Raw genomic sequence first — 18,098 nt, 5'->3', positions numbered from 1 at the left:
CTTAAGATCATAGTCAAATGTACAATTTTCTGAAAAAATACAAATTACCAATTCTAACCCAATACACTGATAGACATTTAAAGAAGAGAATTGATATCCAAAACAGATGATCAAAATGGTTTGATAGGGTGGTTTTACCAGACTTTAATGAATAAATAATATCAAGGCTGTACAAACTGTTTAAGAGAATGCAAAAATTGATAAACTACCAACTTCATGCTTATATGACTTGGATACAAAACTAGAAAAAGAGAATGTAATGAAAACATATATGAGGTAACCTCTGGTATGAAAATAGGTACACAATTTTTAAACAAAATATTACCACATTGAAACCAGATTAAAAAATACATCATGACTAAGTAGGATTTACCTTTCAATTTCAAGGATATTTTAGTCATCAGAAAAATTTCTCAATATATTTCCTCAATTTAACAAATTAAGGGAGATAATTTACATGATCATCTTAGTTTAGGGAAGGATTTCTTAAACGACTGAAAGTACACATAATTAAGAAAAAGATTGGTAAAATTGACTACATTAAAATTTAAAATTCATGATTAGCATAAGATAACACAAAATTATATTTTAAAAGCCACAAACTGGGAGAGATGTTTGCAATACATAACACTGAAAAGGGATTAATATTACATATAAGAAAAGGACAAAAACCAACAAAACAAAGAACAAACAAAAACATTGAAACAATTGGCAAAGGCACTTAACTGAAGATGAATTTTTTAAATTAATTTTTTATGGTGACATTAGTTAATGAAATCCAGTAAGTTTCAGCTGTACACAGTAAGGCGTATATATATATATATATATATATATATATATATATATATATATATTTATTTACACTATGTGTTCACCTCTCATAGTTAGATTTCTTTCTGTCACCACATATTTGACCCCCTTTACCCTGTCTACCTCCCCACTCCTCCCTCACCCCCTACTCTCTGGTAACCACTAGTCTATTGTCCATGCCCCTGAGTCTCTGTTTGTTTGTCCTGTTCATTTGTTGCTTTAAGGTTTATATCCCACATATAAGTGATATCATGTAATTTTCAACTTTTTCAGTCTGACTTATTTTGCTTAGTTTGTTTATCTCGAAGTCCATCCAGGTTGTCACAAATGGCAGTGTTTCATCTCTTCTTATGGCTGAGCAATGGCCAATAAATGTAGTTAACACCGGTAAGAGAAAAATTTAAATTAAGATTACCCTTAAATACCAGTTTATAGCCATCCTGGAATTACACAAAAGTTCTGTTAGTGTCAAGTATCACAAAAATATAGAAAAACAGGAACTCTTGTACACAGCTAATAGGATTGTAAGTTGACATTCCACATTGGAGGACAATTCAACAATATTTTTAAAGGTTTAAAATGTACATACACTCCCATTCAGCAATTCTCCTTTTAGATACATTTCTTTGAAACAAAATTCTCAAGACTTTGAAGGATATTCATTGCACCATTGTTTGTAAGAATAAAAAATTTTGGAAAAACAAAATGTTCATAAATAAGAAAATCACAGAGTACATTTTAGTACAATAGGACACAATGTGTCAATTAAAATGAAAACACTAGGCTTACAAGCATCTACTTAGATATATCTTGAAAACAACATTAAGTGAAAAAAGCAAGATTCAGTATATACATAACATATTTATGTAAATATATATATCTAATATATAATGAATATGTAGATGATAAGTGTAAATATAAATAATAAAATTATAAAGACAATGATGAAGAATACATACCAACTTAGCAATAGTGATTCACTCTTGAGAGAGGCGCAGGGAAAATACACTTATGACAGGGTAAAAGTGAGATTTTTAAATGCATCTGTAATGCTTTTTAGAAAATATTCAGTGTGTGAAACAAATGCATATAGATCAAAGTAATAGTTCCCATTGACTATTTGAGAAACAGAAAAAATATTTTAAAAATAAAAATAATCCATAATCTTATCGAGCAGAGCTGAGCATTATTAGCATTTGGTGTGCTGCCTTTCTGGATAGTCTTTTCATGCACAATTTTACATTGTTAAAATCAAGTACAGATTTTATTTTAATCATTGTTGATACAGAAACTTTTATAAATGTTATAGGAAAGTTGGTTGTAGAGGATATTAGCGATGGCAGCATTATTGCTATCACTCAGTGATTTATTAATACTGGATGCCTTCTTAAAAAACCCTAAAATGCTTTTTAAAATCCTTCTCACTCAAAATATGGGACTAAGATTATTTTTTTCCTTTACTATTTTGAAGTATCTAATCAGTTGATATGCTTATCTTGCATACGGGTATTAATTTAACACCTAGGACTTAGGTCTGGGAGTGTGAAGAGAGTGAAAAAAAGGTTCCAGCCTTCAAGGAGCTCATGCTCTTTATGGGGAGACTTACGCATGAATAATTATAATGTGAGAAGTTTAATCTTAGACATATGGGGAAATGATGCAGGGCCCATCGGAGAGTTACTGACAGAGCCAGAGAGACCTCACTGAATGTCTGAGTTGAGCCTGGCAAGCTATTTAGTGAGCTGTCATACAATGGGGAATAGGACCTACATGTCGCAGAAAAAGTAGATGTGTTCTGAGAATGGGTGGTTTGTGACTAGAGTAAAAGATGAGTGAGGGGCAGTGGAACGAGATGAAGGAGGAGATGGGTAGTTGAGAATAGTTATGAAGAGTCCTCTCTGCCATGCTGAGATATTGGGGAGCCAGCAGAGTAAAAGACGAGGAGTGAAGCAGATACCTATTTTAGCAAAATAGCAGGAAATATAATTTTCTGAGTTCTTGAATAGATAGAAAAGAAAGAAGGGAGAAACTTATTTAATAAGCTCCTGACATTTCAGAGGTAAAGATAAATTTATCTCAGTTTATGACATATTTCTTTAAAGTCAGATTAGAATTTACCGTGATGATTAGGTCTGTGCATTTATTATATGGACCACTTAAACAGCTTAAAGATGGATTGTGGCAACAGTGGAAAAACTTCATGATAGTTCATTCTCCTATGTAAATTTGTCTCTACTTTTACTAGAATGATTTTGTTGTTATTGTTGAGGAAAAGCAAGGATTCACAGATTATAGAAAAACCTGCATTATACCTTGGAGTTTTAAGTATATTGGACTATCAATATTTTTCTTTCCCATTGACAAGGCACCAAAGAGTAAGCACTTTAAAAGTTTTGTGCACATGCGCAAGTGTGTGTGTGTGTGTGTGTGTGTGTGTGTGTGTGAGAGAGAGAGAGAGAGAGAGAGAGAGAGAGAGAGAGAGAGAGAGAGAGAGAGAGAGAAATGTTGTTTAATGTCTACCAACTCTGCAAATCAGAAATAAGTGTTGAGCTTAAGTAATCACAAAAGGACTTCTGGTTCCTTGTGAAAGAAGTCCCTTAAGATGTACATAAAATTTATCACACATTCATTAGAAGCTCTGAGATCTTTTGTGTCACCTAATTCTTTCTTTGAAAAAAGTAAGACTTCTGGGCTTCTAAAGTTCCATTCATTAGACACTTTCCTACCTATAAATAGATATGGCTTTGTAGCTAATATTCGAGCAGTGTTTTGTTAACAACAGCAACAACAAAATGCACTTAAGTTTCAAACAAAAATTTTGTGTAATGTGTAGCAAAAGAATCACTGATTTTAAAGGGACATAGTAACAATTTACTGAATTTGAGCAGCCTTTAAAGGAGTTGAGTGGTGCTGGGATTAATGGTATTTGAAAATATCTCTAGGCAATGGGACTGAAGAAAATTCTGTTTAGTGATACTATCACCTGGACAGAGAGACTCTTCAGTAAGGAAGAAATGAGGACACCAGTATGAATATATAATTATCTCTAGAATAGGAAAGAATGGACATATTTGCTCCAAGTTTTACAACTGCTCTGAGTATAAAAGAGAAAGAGAGATGAGTTAGGGCTAAATAATACTTCGGTTCCCTTTTACTATGTGGGAGTCCTGAGATATTTCAGTGTGATTTATAAAGGTTATGGAGTGCAATATAACTTTTCCAATGTATATCTAAATAAATTATAATTCCATACAATATATTTCTCTTACAATATGTGAAGTCCGTCATCATGAATATCTACATAACTTGAAGAATATAACAGCATATCAAGAGAAATATAAGTTTAGATAATAATAATAATAGAGTAAGGCTACTTTGTAGCTATGTTTTATACTAAAATACCAGAGAACCAATGTAAATATGGGTTCCTGGCTAATATAGATTTCAAACAAAACTCTCTTTATATAGGTGGTGATTTCCATTCAGTTTTCTTAGAATTTACTGACATTTTAAGAAAAAGACCATTGATTCCATAAAATTCTCAGCACGTGTTTAATTTATATGACCAGTATCTTCTCAGAACTTAAGTGTATGTGTACCTGCGTGCACATACTTGTTAATATGTAACAGCATATCTTGCATTGGGCATGTAAAAGAAATAATCTAGTAAACTATAATCACATGTGAAAAAATAAGAGACTAGGGGAATTGATAGATTTCCCAGATAATAATTTTGCTTACAACAAAGGAACCAAGATTTTCAAAAAGGGCAAAGTTTGACATAAAATCTAAATTTATTTAAATTGAAGTATAGTAGTAATTAAGAGGAAAATCAAACTTTCTAACTAAAGAAGTCATGATGTGATGATTTACTATCCCCATTTTCTTCCATAGTATTAAGAAATTAAAGATAGAAAGTCACTCCTCGAAGTCTTATTTATAATGATCATGCTTTTCTGAGATCAGTGGTTATTAATGAACAAGAATTTGTAAGTTGTTTAATGCCCAATACTTAATAACTCTCATGGCTGTTACTGCACATCATAATAAAGATGAGACCAGTGTCTCATGTCTTTGGTTTATGAGCTCCTTTCTTCATGTTAGGAAAATTTATCAAGATTTCTCTTTTTACGAATAATATTATTCTGTTAAAAGAAAATTAATAGAATGTTAAATATGACAGGAATGAATTAAATGATTTCAATTTAAAGTTATTTTATTTGGACATTTAACCTACTTAATTCTGAGTATTTGAAAATAGTTCTTGCCAGTACTTTGCAAACATATCAAAAATAATAAGTAAATGATCTGGAACACATTTTTTTAAAGTACATGAAATATTGTTTTGTCCATAATACTCTGACTATTCACAAATTGAGTCCTGGCTTCTAATAAAATGAATCTTTCTGTAATGGGTGATGGTGATATAAATACAAATTAGGCACACTCTGCCTCGAAAGGAATCACAGCCTAGTGAAAAGGGAACACACAAATAGTCAATGCAGCAGTACACAGAGTGCCACGAGACCGTACAGGAGGGCACTCGGTCACACTTGCATATATTCTTTATTACACTTTTTCTCCTCCCAGCTTCACACTACATGTTCCAAGGGAGTCTTCTTTTAGAGGACAATTCTTGGCCTGAGGCAAATGAAGACCAGAAGGATATTCAAGGCCAAAAAAATGTTTTTGAGTATGTAGAAAATGTGAGGAGGCTGGAGGGGTATGAGGGAGCAGATCATGGTAAGCCTTGTAGAAAGAGGAAATAAAAGAGAGAGAGAGAAGAGAGAAAGGTCTAGCAGGAAAGGAGACGGTAATAAAGAATAAATTTGAATGTGTCAGTATGTATTTATTTGCACTCTTGCCTTATTGTAGAAGGGATAGAAACCTTATGAGGTCTAGTATATACTTGCCTGCCTACCATTTCTTCCTTGACTTTCCCCATTCTCATAAACCTTTCTTGTTCTTTAGCAGAATCCTGGCTTTTTATGTAGACACTGTCCTCTACATGGCCACACATTCCCAAAGGGGTCATCTCTACCCTGTTTCCAAGGGTTCATTAGTCTAAGCCAACTCTTGTTAGTAATTGGGTTAGATAACAAATCTGACTAATAAGACTCTTAAGAAAGACACAAGGAAGAGATGGCCTTCTTCTTCATTTTGATATTATCATATCTAATACAATGCTGCAGTCATCTTGGTCCCAGCCTGGGGATGAAGCATTGCATGGAAGAGGGCAGAGCCCAGAGAGTCACAGAGGAGAGGGGCCAGAGCTCTGATGTCTAGCGCCTAAAGCCACCCTGATTTAGGCTCCTGTTAAGTGGAATAATCATGTCTTCATTGCTCAATCTAGTTAAAGGGAAGTTTTATGTTAATTGCAGCACAATTACTTAATCAATTCATGATAAAACATAAAACCCAGCTTCCTAACACAAATTGGAAAGAAAGATAGAAAAAAGGGAAACTAAGATAGGGACATAAAATAAAGCCTGGATAAGACCAATATCAACTGGTATCATAAGTACATATGCTTCCATTTGTGTAAGAATATATATATATATGATACACATGCAGAAATGTATATGATTTTTCGATCCTTCCATATGAATTCCTGTAAGAACTTACAACAAAATGGGAATAGGATGTGGTACCTTATGATAAAATCGAGCTCACTTACCATAGTATGCCATATTAAGCTCTTTGAATGTTTAACCATGTTTCACATAGATCAGAACAACACAAAACCAAAAGGTTTATGCCATCCATCCATACAATGTTTTGAGTAAAGGTTGAGAAAATGGTTTAGGCATTTATTTGTACTTTTTTTTTTTTTTTTTGTAAAGTGCCTCTTGATGGTTTTGGTCCATATTTCTATTGCACTGTGGTTTTTTGTTTTGTTTTGTTTTGTTTTAACACATGAAATGATTTGTAAAGGCATATCAAATCATTTGATAACATTAATTTGTAGCAGTTGAATAATGGTTTTCTCCCTCAATGATTAGTAGTTGATTCTTGAAAAAATTGCAGAAGGGATCACTGAGAACAGTTTGACTGAGTCCAGTCCAGGATGGATTCACCAGGAAACAGATTCTGGGATGGAGATCGGCATATAGGAAATCAATTATGAGTGCTCTTGGAAACAGTGAATGTGGAAGGGAAACAGAACAGGGCAGAAGGAGAAGTTAGTCTGCAACGAATTCTCATCATAGGACTCCAAAGACTCCCCAGGAAACTGTAAAACTGGGATAGTTTTTCAAAATCATCCCAAATTGGTGACTAGGTAGAGCCTTGGTCCTGCTCTGTCAAGGAGGCAGTTCTCTTCAGCTGAGGCAGTTCCCAAACAGGGTGAAGACTGTCTGCCAGCAACACTCTAAATAGCTTCTTCAAACATTTCCCCTTCAGATCTGAAGGGACATCTAGGGGGCACATTAAGATGTTAACTACAAATAGGATTAAGGTTTTGCTCAGAGTTTGTGGCAAAATGACAAGAAGGATAGATGTATTTATTGACAAGAGAGTTATTAAATGATGGATCATTATGTCTCAGCTGAATAAGCAAACACGTGAAGGTTGAAAGGGTTCATAGACTGAATGACAACAGATGAATGAAAAGATTAGAGGTCTCGGTAGGGCTGAATAATAGGTATAGCATGAGTAAGGAAAATAAGAGAGTTAAAATGATTGGATAATGTGTCTATGGAATAGGTTCTTAGGGATTAAGATGCCCATATGAAGCAGTTGCTGTTCCTAACAAAGTTCATGGCTTAGCCTTATGCATAGAAACCTGAAAAGAGTTAAGGCAAAGATCATATGAGTAGAAGTCAGAAGGCTCTTGGGCTTGGGTGATTGCTTAAACATCTATAAAGAAACTGAAGATTCCAAGGTGATAGGTTTGAGGTGGAAAGCAATATCGGGAAACATGTGATAAGGCTTTGAGGAATATGAAAGTAAATACGAGTTTAATAAATGATATACATGAGTCAAAACAGACTATAGCAGAGGCTGATGGTATCATTTTTACATGACTAAGAAAGAATCCTAGAATTTAGGCCTGTTGTATGGAAAAATAAATGTCATTTTTATCTCCAGCTACTATGATAAGTTTCATCTGGGGTTTTAGCAAGTTCATTTTCTAACTCGCTTTAATGGAGAGTCACTGCCTGCTTAGGAGGGGTTCTGGCCTGGCATAATAGTGCTGGATGTGGCTTGATCAGCTTAGCGTAAACACCATTTTGGAATGAGTAGAGAGATAGAGGAAAGGAATACTAGGGACCACTGAGAGTAAAACAGGAAAGGGAATTTACTGTCAAGACCAAAGGAAAAGCTCAAGACCCCAAATGGGCTCAAATCTAATAGATCCCAGAGAACAAAAATCTGGGTGAGAATCTAAGCGCAAATATATTAGAGAAAAAGAAAAAAAGAATAAATGTATTGCCAATATAAGGCAAATTATTTTATTTAAAAACTAGGCTCAGGAGGGGTCCCATCTTCTCCAGCCTCTTTCTTTCTTTCTTTCTTTCTTTCTTTCTTTCTTCGATGTCTTTGGGAGGGAGGGGACGGGAGGGAGGGGAGAGGGGGGAGGGGGGAGGGCGGGGAGAGAGAGAGGAGAGAGGCGCGGAGGAGAGGAGCGAGGGTAGATCTGAGAGCGCGAGAGAGAGGGAGAGCGGGAGGAGAGAGGAGAGAGAGAGAGAGACGAGAGTATGAGAGAGAGCGAATGCACGGAATGTTATATGAAGGTTCTCTCTCTCTTCTCTCTCTCTCTCTTTCTCTCTCTCCTTCCTTTCCTTTCCTTTCCTTTCCTTTCCTTTCCTTTCCTTTCCTTTCCTTTCCTTTCCTTTCCTTTCCTTTCCTTTCCTTTCCTTTCCCTTTCTTTTTCCTTTTTTTTTTTTTTTAACTGTGTGTTGCCCCAGGAATCTATTCCTTCTCACTCATCAAGGCCAAGGAATTGTCATTCTTGGCACCATCATGGCTGGAGGTTGGTGAAATTCTACTGTCAGTGACTGTCCTCATTCCTCCTCAATTTTTGAACTTCTTTGGAGTTCAGAATCTATAAGATAAATAAGCTTTCTTCTACGATTTTGTTCACAAATTAAAACATACTTCTAATTACGTAATTATCATAATTATGCTAAAACCCTGCCATGGTTGAGGAATGGGCAGGAACAAGAATGAGGGGATAAGCGGATAGAGTCTGTCCCACCACGGTCTATTCATGGGACTATTTTATGTGGTTGAATTGAGACCTTGGGCTCCTTGTTGTTCTCTCGGCCCTGGAGTTGTCGACTCTTTAGAACTTCTCTGATATAAGTAAGACCAAAAGTCTTTACAGATTGGAGCTGCTCAAACACTGAATGTCAGCTTGATGTGGCTGGCCAATCATTCCACATTTTAGGATACAAATGTGGCCTTTTCCATGTAGAGACTTTTAAAGTGACGATAGTCTTGCACTCTGTTCTTTTTATAGATGAAAGTGATATTTGACCATAGCATCGAGGAAAACAATTTTAGAAATGCAACATTGCTGACTTTTTTTTTTAAATAAAAAGTTCAGTCTTTTACCAATTTTGTTTTCTTTTCATACACCTTTCCATTTTCCATCTTAATACTTTATCTTGCCAACATCATCACCATTCACTTTTCCACACATGTCCTGCGCTCTAGCCAAACTGAGCTATTTATAGTTACCCAAAGGCATAATGTGGTTTTATGCTTCTGCCCCATTCCATGTTCTCTTGTGTTTGGAATGCTTCTCCCTCCTTGAAGGCTTGGTGGCACTCATTCTTCAAGGCAATGATTTAATCTTTCTTCTTTACTTTCTCTTTTTACCCTTAACCTAGCTTCCTTTTCTGGTCTTCTTATTTAGTGGCTCACTCTTCTGTGCTCTCATAGTACCTGATACATAGCATGCATAATACAATTTTTTAATACTATATTTTCCATTAAGTAATCAGCAACTTCAAAACAAGGCTGAGTCTGCTTATTGTTATAGTTCAAATATCTAAAATGTTGTCCATGTTATCAATGTTAGCCAAATGTCTCACCTATTAACTATCTTTTTCTGCATAGCAAATTACCCCAAAACTTGTGGCTGAAAACAGCAAACATTTATTACCTCATAGTTTTTGTGGGTCGGGAATCCAGGAGGGACTTAGATGGGTGGTCGGTTCAGGGTCTCTCTGAGTCAAGCTGTTGGTCAGAACTGCAGTCATTTCAAGGCTTGACTGGGCCTCAAAGATCCACTTCCAAGCTTATTTATGTCATTATTGATAAATTATGGTTCCTGGTGGGCTGTAGAATTGAGGGTTTTAAGTTCTTGCCATGCCTCGTGAGCCTCTCACAGTGTGGTTGGTTGCTTGCTTTCCTCAGTTTAAAATACCTGAGAGAGTGAGAGCACCAGATGGCAAACTCAAGACAGGACCTCAGTCTGTTAATAATCTTAATCTCAGAAATGACCTCTCATCACTTCTGTGTTTATTTGTTAGAAACTCATCAACTAGTTCAGCTCACACTCTAGAGGTGAGATTTAACAAAACGAGAATACTGTGAGGAAGGGAGGGATTGATCAGGATCTTCTTTGCAGCTGCATATCACACATTTTAACCAGTCAAGTAGCTGCTTCATTAAGACTGGAGTATGTAAAACTGTTGGTGATAGCAAAGAAGGTTCAAGTGTTTTAGTTTTCAGTATATTTAATAGAATTGCTAATTCTTAGAAACACGCACACACACACACATACACATTCTAGGAGAAAGTGAAAATGTAGTATTTTGAATATTAAATAATTTTCTAAAATAATTGTTAAATATTAACTTCCTCAACTAGTTCATAGTGGGTATGTTCTCCCTGAAGATACTAAAACCTAAGATATTGGGACTATTTTACTCATGTTTTTTATACTGTCACTCTCAGAAATGATAGATTGTGTCCCATCACTAAAACAAAGTTACTTTAGAATAAAAAGATTCGATTAGTCTTATTTGTTTGTTTTTTTATCTATCCGATGAGCATCTATTGAGCGCTTGTGTACAAAGCACTGCCTTTGTGTTAGACGTTATTTTTTTTTTGCATAAATACATTTCTACTTTCATAATGAAAACCTTAGTTTTTAATTACATAGTGAGAATAGTGTTCATATGTGATATGAATATGAAGAATTAAATGTATATTAATTATAACATTCTAGATTTCTCTATAAAAGGGAAAACATTTTTATGAGAAGCACTTATGAGAGGGGTCCACAACCTTTCTGGTTTGTGCTTGTTTTTTTAAAGTAAAGTTATCTTGGAACGCAGCCACACACATTTGTTTCTGTATTGCCCATGGCTACCTTTGTGCTATAACAGCAGAGGTGAGTAGTTATGAAAGATACCTTATAGCCTACAAAACTTAAAATATTAACTATCTGGCCATTTGCAGAAAAGGTTTGCCGACAATAAAAAATTATACTTTATGAATTGCCAGAGTAATAATTATTAAATAGTTACTTTATTATCAGTGTTGCATTCAAGAATTTTCACAGTAACACCTCAAGCTGCCTATCTACTTATATTTATTATTATTATATATAGCAATAGCTACTTTTATTGAGTACTTACTATGTGCCAGGCAATATGTTAAACACACACATACATACACACATACTTCATTTATCCTTATAATACCACTATGAGAAAAGTACTGTTTCACAGATATGGAAACTGAGATTAAATATGGCAGGATTTCAGTTTGGATTTGTCTGATTCCAAAGCCTAAATTCATAGTATATGGCTTTTCCACGTCCTAGTATTATTTTGATGAGTATTATATTTTATTTGAACCGAACTGTTTCTCATTCAACTAATGTATCGCTCTTTTCCATCTCTCTACATTTTTCTCATCTCTTTCCCAACTCTTGGGTTGCCCTTCCCACTATTACTTCATTCTAAATTTTACTAATCTGTCAGAGATCTCCTTAATCACCACCTCTTCCATAACACCCTTCCCAAATCCCCAGCCAGAAGTAATCTCAGTCCTACTTGTCCATGACTTAGCAACTAACATTGTTTCTGGTGCATTTTAACTGTCCAGTACATGCTAGGGAACGATGTTAAAATTCTACACTGCATTGTCGTACTTGAATTATTTTGTATTCATAGGATACTTTTCTCCTAAAAGCTCAAGTAAACTAAAAGTTTTTCTCCCCAAGCTTATTATTGTAGAGAAAACTGACAATCATAATGCATAATTTAATGTGTAGAAAGGGAATCTGACTCGGAGATAAGTTTCTGTTTCAATCTGAAATTACAAGCATATTCAGTAATTTTCTCTAAGCAGTTTTTACACACCTTATTTCATTTTCATCAGTAATGTTTTGTAGCTGCCGGTGTGAAATTTAGGTTGATTATGTAAAACTATCTTGGATATAAGCTGTTGTTCAGCAAATGCAGTGGATAATTGACATTTTTAAAATAAATAATATAATAAAGCTATTTTAGAAATAAATCAGTTTCCTAAGACTCTTACACATGTCCTAGAATATGCTTTTTTATTGAAGTTTTCTCTAAAAGGACCATGAAATTATAAAAGCCAGATCACCTTTCTCCATGTAGCTAAGGGGATTGTGATGGTTGCCACTGACACTCAGGTTTTGCTCTATTCACTTTATTTCACTTAGTATTTGTAAAGGACTGTATTGAGCCAAGAGCTATAGGGGTGGAGGGGGGATAAGAGAAACATAAGTCTCTGAAAAAATATAGCCTAGTCTGGAAGAGATAATGAACAATGCAAGGTAGTATAAAATCAAATTATCAGTGTAATGGTACAGATTATGGATTCAGAAGATAGAGACACTTATAGTCTTTTCCAAGTAATTTAGTACTCTATTGACCATTGTCTTATACTATGTATTAAGTTACTTAAAAGGAAGACTTATAAACTTTTGCCTTACAGTCTACATGTACCACCCAGCAGTTTTTGGCTTTGATGAAAAGGCAGTCAACAGGGTCGGTCCTTCCAGTGAACCATTCCTCAAGGGATCACCCCTTATTCCTGGAATTTAATTCTGTCCCTACAGAATTAAATTTGCATTACTAGCTAAAAGATGCCTCAAATCCTACCCAATTACTCATAGTTATTACTCTAGATGTATTATGTACAAAGCATTACTTGTTTTTTCCTTGCTTTTACCTCTGGATGTTTTTTTTATCTTCCGCATTTTATTTTAATTCTGATATTTGGTTTAATAGGGAAAACGAAACTCAAATTTATTAAACCTATACTCTGCACTTGATAACATACTAGTTCTTTTTCATGCATATTCTCTCAGTTTATCTGCATACATAAACCCTAGAATTATAGATATTAATTATTCTTATTGTTAAAGTTAAGAAAAATGGAATCCAGAGAGTTTAAATAAATTGTCTAACATTGAATAGGCAAATTTTCCACATATTTCAGCATCTGAAATTAGAATGTAAATTTGAATGTTTTTTGAATTAACATTTGCTAAAAGACAAAGTTTTATTTAATGTTGTATATCTTATTCTAACCCCAAATTGAGTAACGTATAACAAAGAATTGAAGATGAGACAAGTAATGAAACAGTGTACAGAGAAACAGATTCATGAAGAATTAAGATATTGGAATTATCAGACTCAGATTCAGAAAAAAAAAAAAAACAACTGTGCTTAACATTTTTCAATAAATAAAAGCAAGCTTGAAAAAATTAGGAAACTGAAAAATGCCAAATGATGACAGTTTTTTTTTTGAAAAAGAACCAAGTAGAAATTTTTTTATTCTTATATATAACAGTTTAATTGGTATTTTTATTTTTATTTTATTTTATTTTTTTGAAAAAATTTTATTAAGTTTATTGGGGTAACATTGGTTAATACAATTACATAATTTTCAGTTGTACATTATAATTCGACATCTGTATATTCTATTGTGTGTTTACCACCCAAAGTCCAGTTTCCTCCAGCTACCATATCTCTGATCTCCTTTGCCCACTTCACCTTACCCCTACCCCGCTATATTTGACCACATTTACCCCAGCTACCTCCCCCCTCCTCCTTCACCACCTACCCTCTTGTAACCACTAGTCCATTGTCCCTGTTTATGAGTCTCTGTTTGTCTTATTAATTTGTTGCTTTTAGGTTTATATCCCACATATAAGTGATATCATGTGACTTTCAACTTTTTCTGTCTGGCTTATTTCGCTTAGTGTAATTATCTCAAGGTCCATCTATGTTGTCGCAAATGGCAGTATTTCATCTCTTCTTATGGCTGAGTAATATTCCATTGGATATATGTACCACAGTTTCTTTAGCCAATCATCTATCATAGGACACTTCAGTTGCTTCCATGACCTGGCCACTGAGAATAATACTGCTATGAACATATGCGTGCAAATATCTTTTCAGATATGGGTTTTCAAGTCTTGAACCAATTAGAAATTTTAGAACTGAATAGTATAATTGCAGTTAAGAAATGGTTTGATAGAAGACTAGGCACAGCTGAAGAAAAAAATCAATAAATTGGAATATGAATATAAGAAACTATTTAAAATGCAAACAGAAATGACGAAAAGTACAAGAGAGAATAAATGATAAATGATAAGAAAAATAAAGTTAGTCTAATATGATTTCATGGAGTTCAATAAACATTAGCTATTATTATTACTATGTCACTCCCTGCTTAAATATCTTCAAAATTTCTTATTGCCTACAGAATGAAGTATAAATTTTTATACAATAAACTTCTTTTTACTCTTCTCAGCTTATCTCCAACTACTTCTTCGCATAAAATAACAGCTTTATCTGTGCTCTTTCTAGCTTCGTGCTCTGTTTCAGCTTTCTTGAATGAAAACTGAAGCCTTTCACAATCATCTTCCTCTACAGCCACAATTTCCCCCCTGCGTTTTCATCATGCTTCATTTTGCTGTTGTCAATTCTTAAGTCATATTGCATTATAAATTACATGTCCGATGCCACATTATATTGTATACTTCTCAAGAGAATAGATTTTTAAAAAAATTTTAACGAGTTTATTTTTAGAGCACTTTTATGTTAACAGCAAAATTGAGTTAAATACAGAGTAACTGTATATCTCCTGCCCCCACAAGGGCATAGCCTCCCCCACTGAACAACATTCCCCACCAGAGTGGTACGTTTATTAAAATCAATGAACCTAAATTGACATACTGCCATCACCCAAAGTCCATAGTTTACATTAGGATTCACTCTAGGCGTTGTACATTTTATGGATTAGGACAAATTAAAATGACATGTATCCACCATTATAATATCATACAGAATATTTTTACTGTTTTAACTCCCTCCTTCCTGTCTAGAGATTCTTTAAAATTTATCCTTAGAATATAACATAATTCCTGACACATAATTGCCCCCAAATAAATGTTTTTAGATGTATGGTTGAATAAATGAAAGAAGGTAGGGACAAATGGGAAAGAATCAGAGCATCTTTTCATTGTCTTCTTGACTGATGTTTTGATTCTGTTTCAATATCACTCCTACTATTCTCTTCTATTCAGAAGACCAACCCCACAAACTACTGTCTTGCGTAACCATGGCTATTCTAGAAATGCTAATTTAAATCCCACCTTATCCATTAAATCCAAGTCAAGAGTGAGCACTGGACACTTTTAAGACTTACTTCATGAATGATCAATTTAATTCAATGTGTCACATTTGTATATTTTTTTGTTTCACAAGCCTATGTCTGGATTCCTTATGAGATAGAATTATATTTTCATGTGGTGGGTAGAGTTTTCATCCCTTTGCTACTTATGAGCTAGAGGTGCCTTTATATATTATTGCTTTTCACTTGGGTTTGTAGTCAATGGCCATGGAATAGAGAAACTTGCTGGTTTATAAAAAATTCAGTCTCTTTTGTGTCAATTTAGCTAGCTGTCTAGTATAGAAAATTATTGGAAATTAATTAAAAACAGAACAGGGAATAAAACTTTTTGCAGATTTGAACTTATAATAGTTTCCATAAAAAACCATAGAGGATTGCAAAATTATTGTTAAAATATTATAACTTTTCTTTGTGGTAGAAGTTATTTATGGAACATTCATCATCATCTTTTTCTATGTATTTTAAACCTTCCCAAACTGCATATTTGGTGTTATTTTGTTCTGATATAAACTTAAGAAGAAAACGTTACACATGTTTCAGGTCATCATTTTTTTTGACCCACCCCCCAAATATTCAACATAAGGAAAGATTAATTTAGATTTTTGAGATTTTGTTCATATAGTGTTGACCACATAGGAGAGTATGTTTATTTGGGGATAATAAGTTTTGTCTTTGTCTACATTATAAAACCATTTTGCAGTTTTTCATCAAGGTTAATTCCCTGGTATGCTTTTCTATAGCTAGAGGGATTTCTGGGAAAAGTGCTTCGAGGACACTTGAATTTGTGTTTTATGAATCAGGGAGATATAAATTTTTTATTTTAATAAAGATCAATACTCATTTAAAAGATTATGGAAAAAATTAGCCCAATCATGTAAAAAATTATGTTCTTTTATTAAGGTAAGGTTTTAGTCATTCATGGAATAGTGTCAGTCTTAACAGCTATGCTGGTTAATCTATCATTATGGATTGATAATAATACTCTTCTTGGAATAATACTACAGAGAGTGATACCATTCTGAAAGAAAACAATATATTTAATAAACATTTCTTTATACTGCTGCACACATTCCTCATTAAGATGGTATAGTTGATAACAACATTGTTGAAATCTCAATTCATGTTCAGTGAAGTGATTTCAAGTCTTGAAAGGTAAACTGAGTGATTAGGTTCATGGCAATTCTATTTTTATTCACAGATAATGCCTCTGAGGTAGCAATTACTGCTCCAGGAACTAGTAACCATAGAAACAGCTCTACAGGCCCAACACCTGACTGCTCACCTCCATCCCCTGACACTGCCCTCAAAAATATTGTAAAAGTTATTCGACCCCAGGTAAGTGCACAGAACACCATTATCTGCACTATGATGTATTTTTTGTTTTTGAATCAGTGCAATGTCTGGCCTATTTTATGATATGTAAATTGATTTTAAGGTTAAAAGAAGGGACTTGGAAGAGGGTGTTTTCTTCCTGATGATGATAGACATTGAAACCTGTATTTGCTTTTGGAAAAATGAATTTGTATATTACATGAAAAAACAAGTGAAGCTTAGAAAAAAGAGCTATTTTACATTACCTTTTTTTCTCAACTTTTTAATAATTATGCTCCAATTATTGAGCCATTACATAATTTCTAGTGTTCTCTGCTCCTTTTGTCTTCATTTCTCTGGACATGCTGCATTATCTGTGATCACGTACGTCTCTATCCTCCAACCCCAGTTGTTTTTATACATTTTCTTTAAATTCTCTATTTCTTGTGGCTTCAAACTAATTTTGTCTGTGTTTGATGTTGTACATCTCATCGCTCCTTATTTTCCTCCAGTGCTCACTTTCTTCTAGCCATTCTCTCTTTACCCTTTGTTTTTATCTTATTTTTTTTTTCCATTCCTGTCATTTGTCTGTATGGGTTTCTTTCTCTTCCCTCTTCTCTTTTAGTTGGATTTCCCAGTAGGCGGTTTGCAGGCAAGCTTTAGAAATATCATTGGGACAAGCTGTTCTGTGATATTTCATTGAAAATAGCACTTATAAAGCTGTTTGCATTATATTTTTGCCAACAGATGAACTCAGAACATGAAATTGGTGGTGTTCTCAACCTGGCTCATTCTGAATGGGCTTCGTGAAATCAAAGAGAGGGGAACTTACGATCCAATCAATGCCATTCACCATCTACTTAGATATATAGTATAAACACATCCTTTGAGCAATCTGTAGGACTAATGTGTCTTTTAAGACTTTTGGTAGGAATGGGCAATGATTTGCTTAATATTTTTTCTGCTTTATTATAACTAATTTTGGATTATTTTTATTATAATCACCATCCTCATCAATAAAATGGTATTTAAACTTTACATATCCACTCCTGTTTATCGAACACTTTCATATAAATTGTTTCATTTAACAATCATTATTTCTAAGAGAATGTATATTATAGTGTTATGGATAAGGATGTTGACACTGAAAAGGGGCCAAGTTGTACAAGTGACATGAAGTTCTTTTTCCTTTCTTTAGTATAGTAGTTATCTCCTCCAGTCCTGGTCAGAAGTTAGAAAAATCCTTATGAGGTTGTACAACTTGACATATCTTTATGAGGAACTTACATGTCCAGAGTCAGTTAGGCACAGAACATTTTACACAGTGTCCCAAAGTGCGG

The 18,098-nt window shown here is 34.1% G+C and overlaps 1 protein-coding gene across 6 annotated transcripts in view; it reads left to right on the top strand.

Annotated features, from left to right (window-relative positions):
• ANKS1B (ankyrin repeat and sterile alpha motif domain containing 1B) overlaps positions 1 to 18,098 on the top strand; it is an 818,845-nt gene that overhangs the window by 282,132 nt on the left and 518,615 nt on the right. For all 6 annotated transcript variants that reach the window (XM_036237318.1, XM_036237317.1, XM_036237316.1 and 3 more), the window contains one exon: positions 16,646 to 16,782. In XM_036237318.1, the coding sequence (XP_036093211.1) occupies positions 16,646 to 16,782 (137 nt within the window). The remainder of the gene's footprint in view (positions 1 to 16,645; positions 16,783 to 18,098) is intronic.

The sequence above is a fragment of the Rousettus aegyptiacus genome, unplaced genomic scaffold (genome assembly GCF_014176215.1).
Source record: "Rousettus aegyptiacus isolate mRouAeg1 unplaced genomic scaffold, mRouAeg1.p scaffold_m13_p_2, whole genome shotgun sequence".
NCBI classification, from domain to species: domain Eukaryota; kingdom Metazoa; phylum Chordata; class Mammalia; order Chiroptera; family Pteropodidae; genus Rousettus; species Rousettus aegyptiacus.
This window is presented reverse-complemented; position numbering and strand designations above follow the sequence as displayed.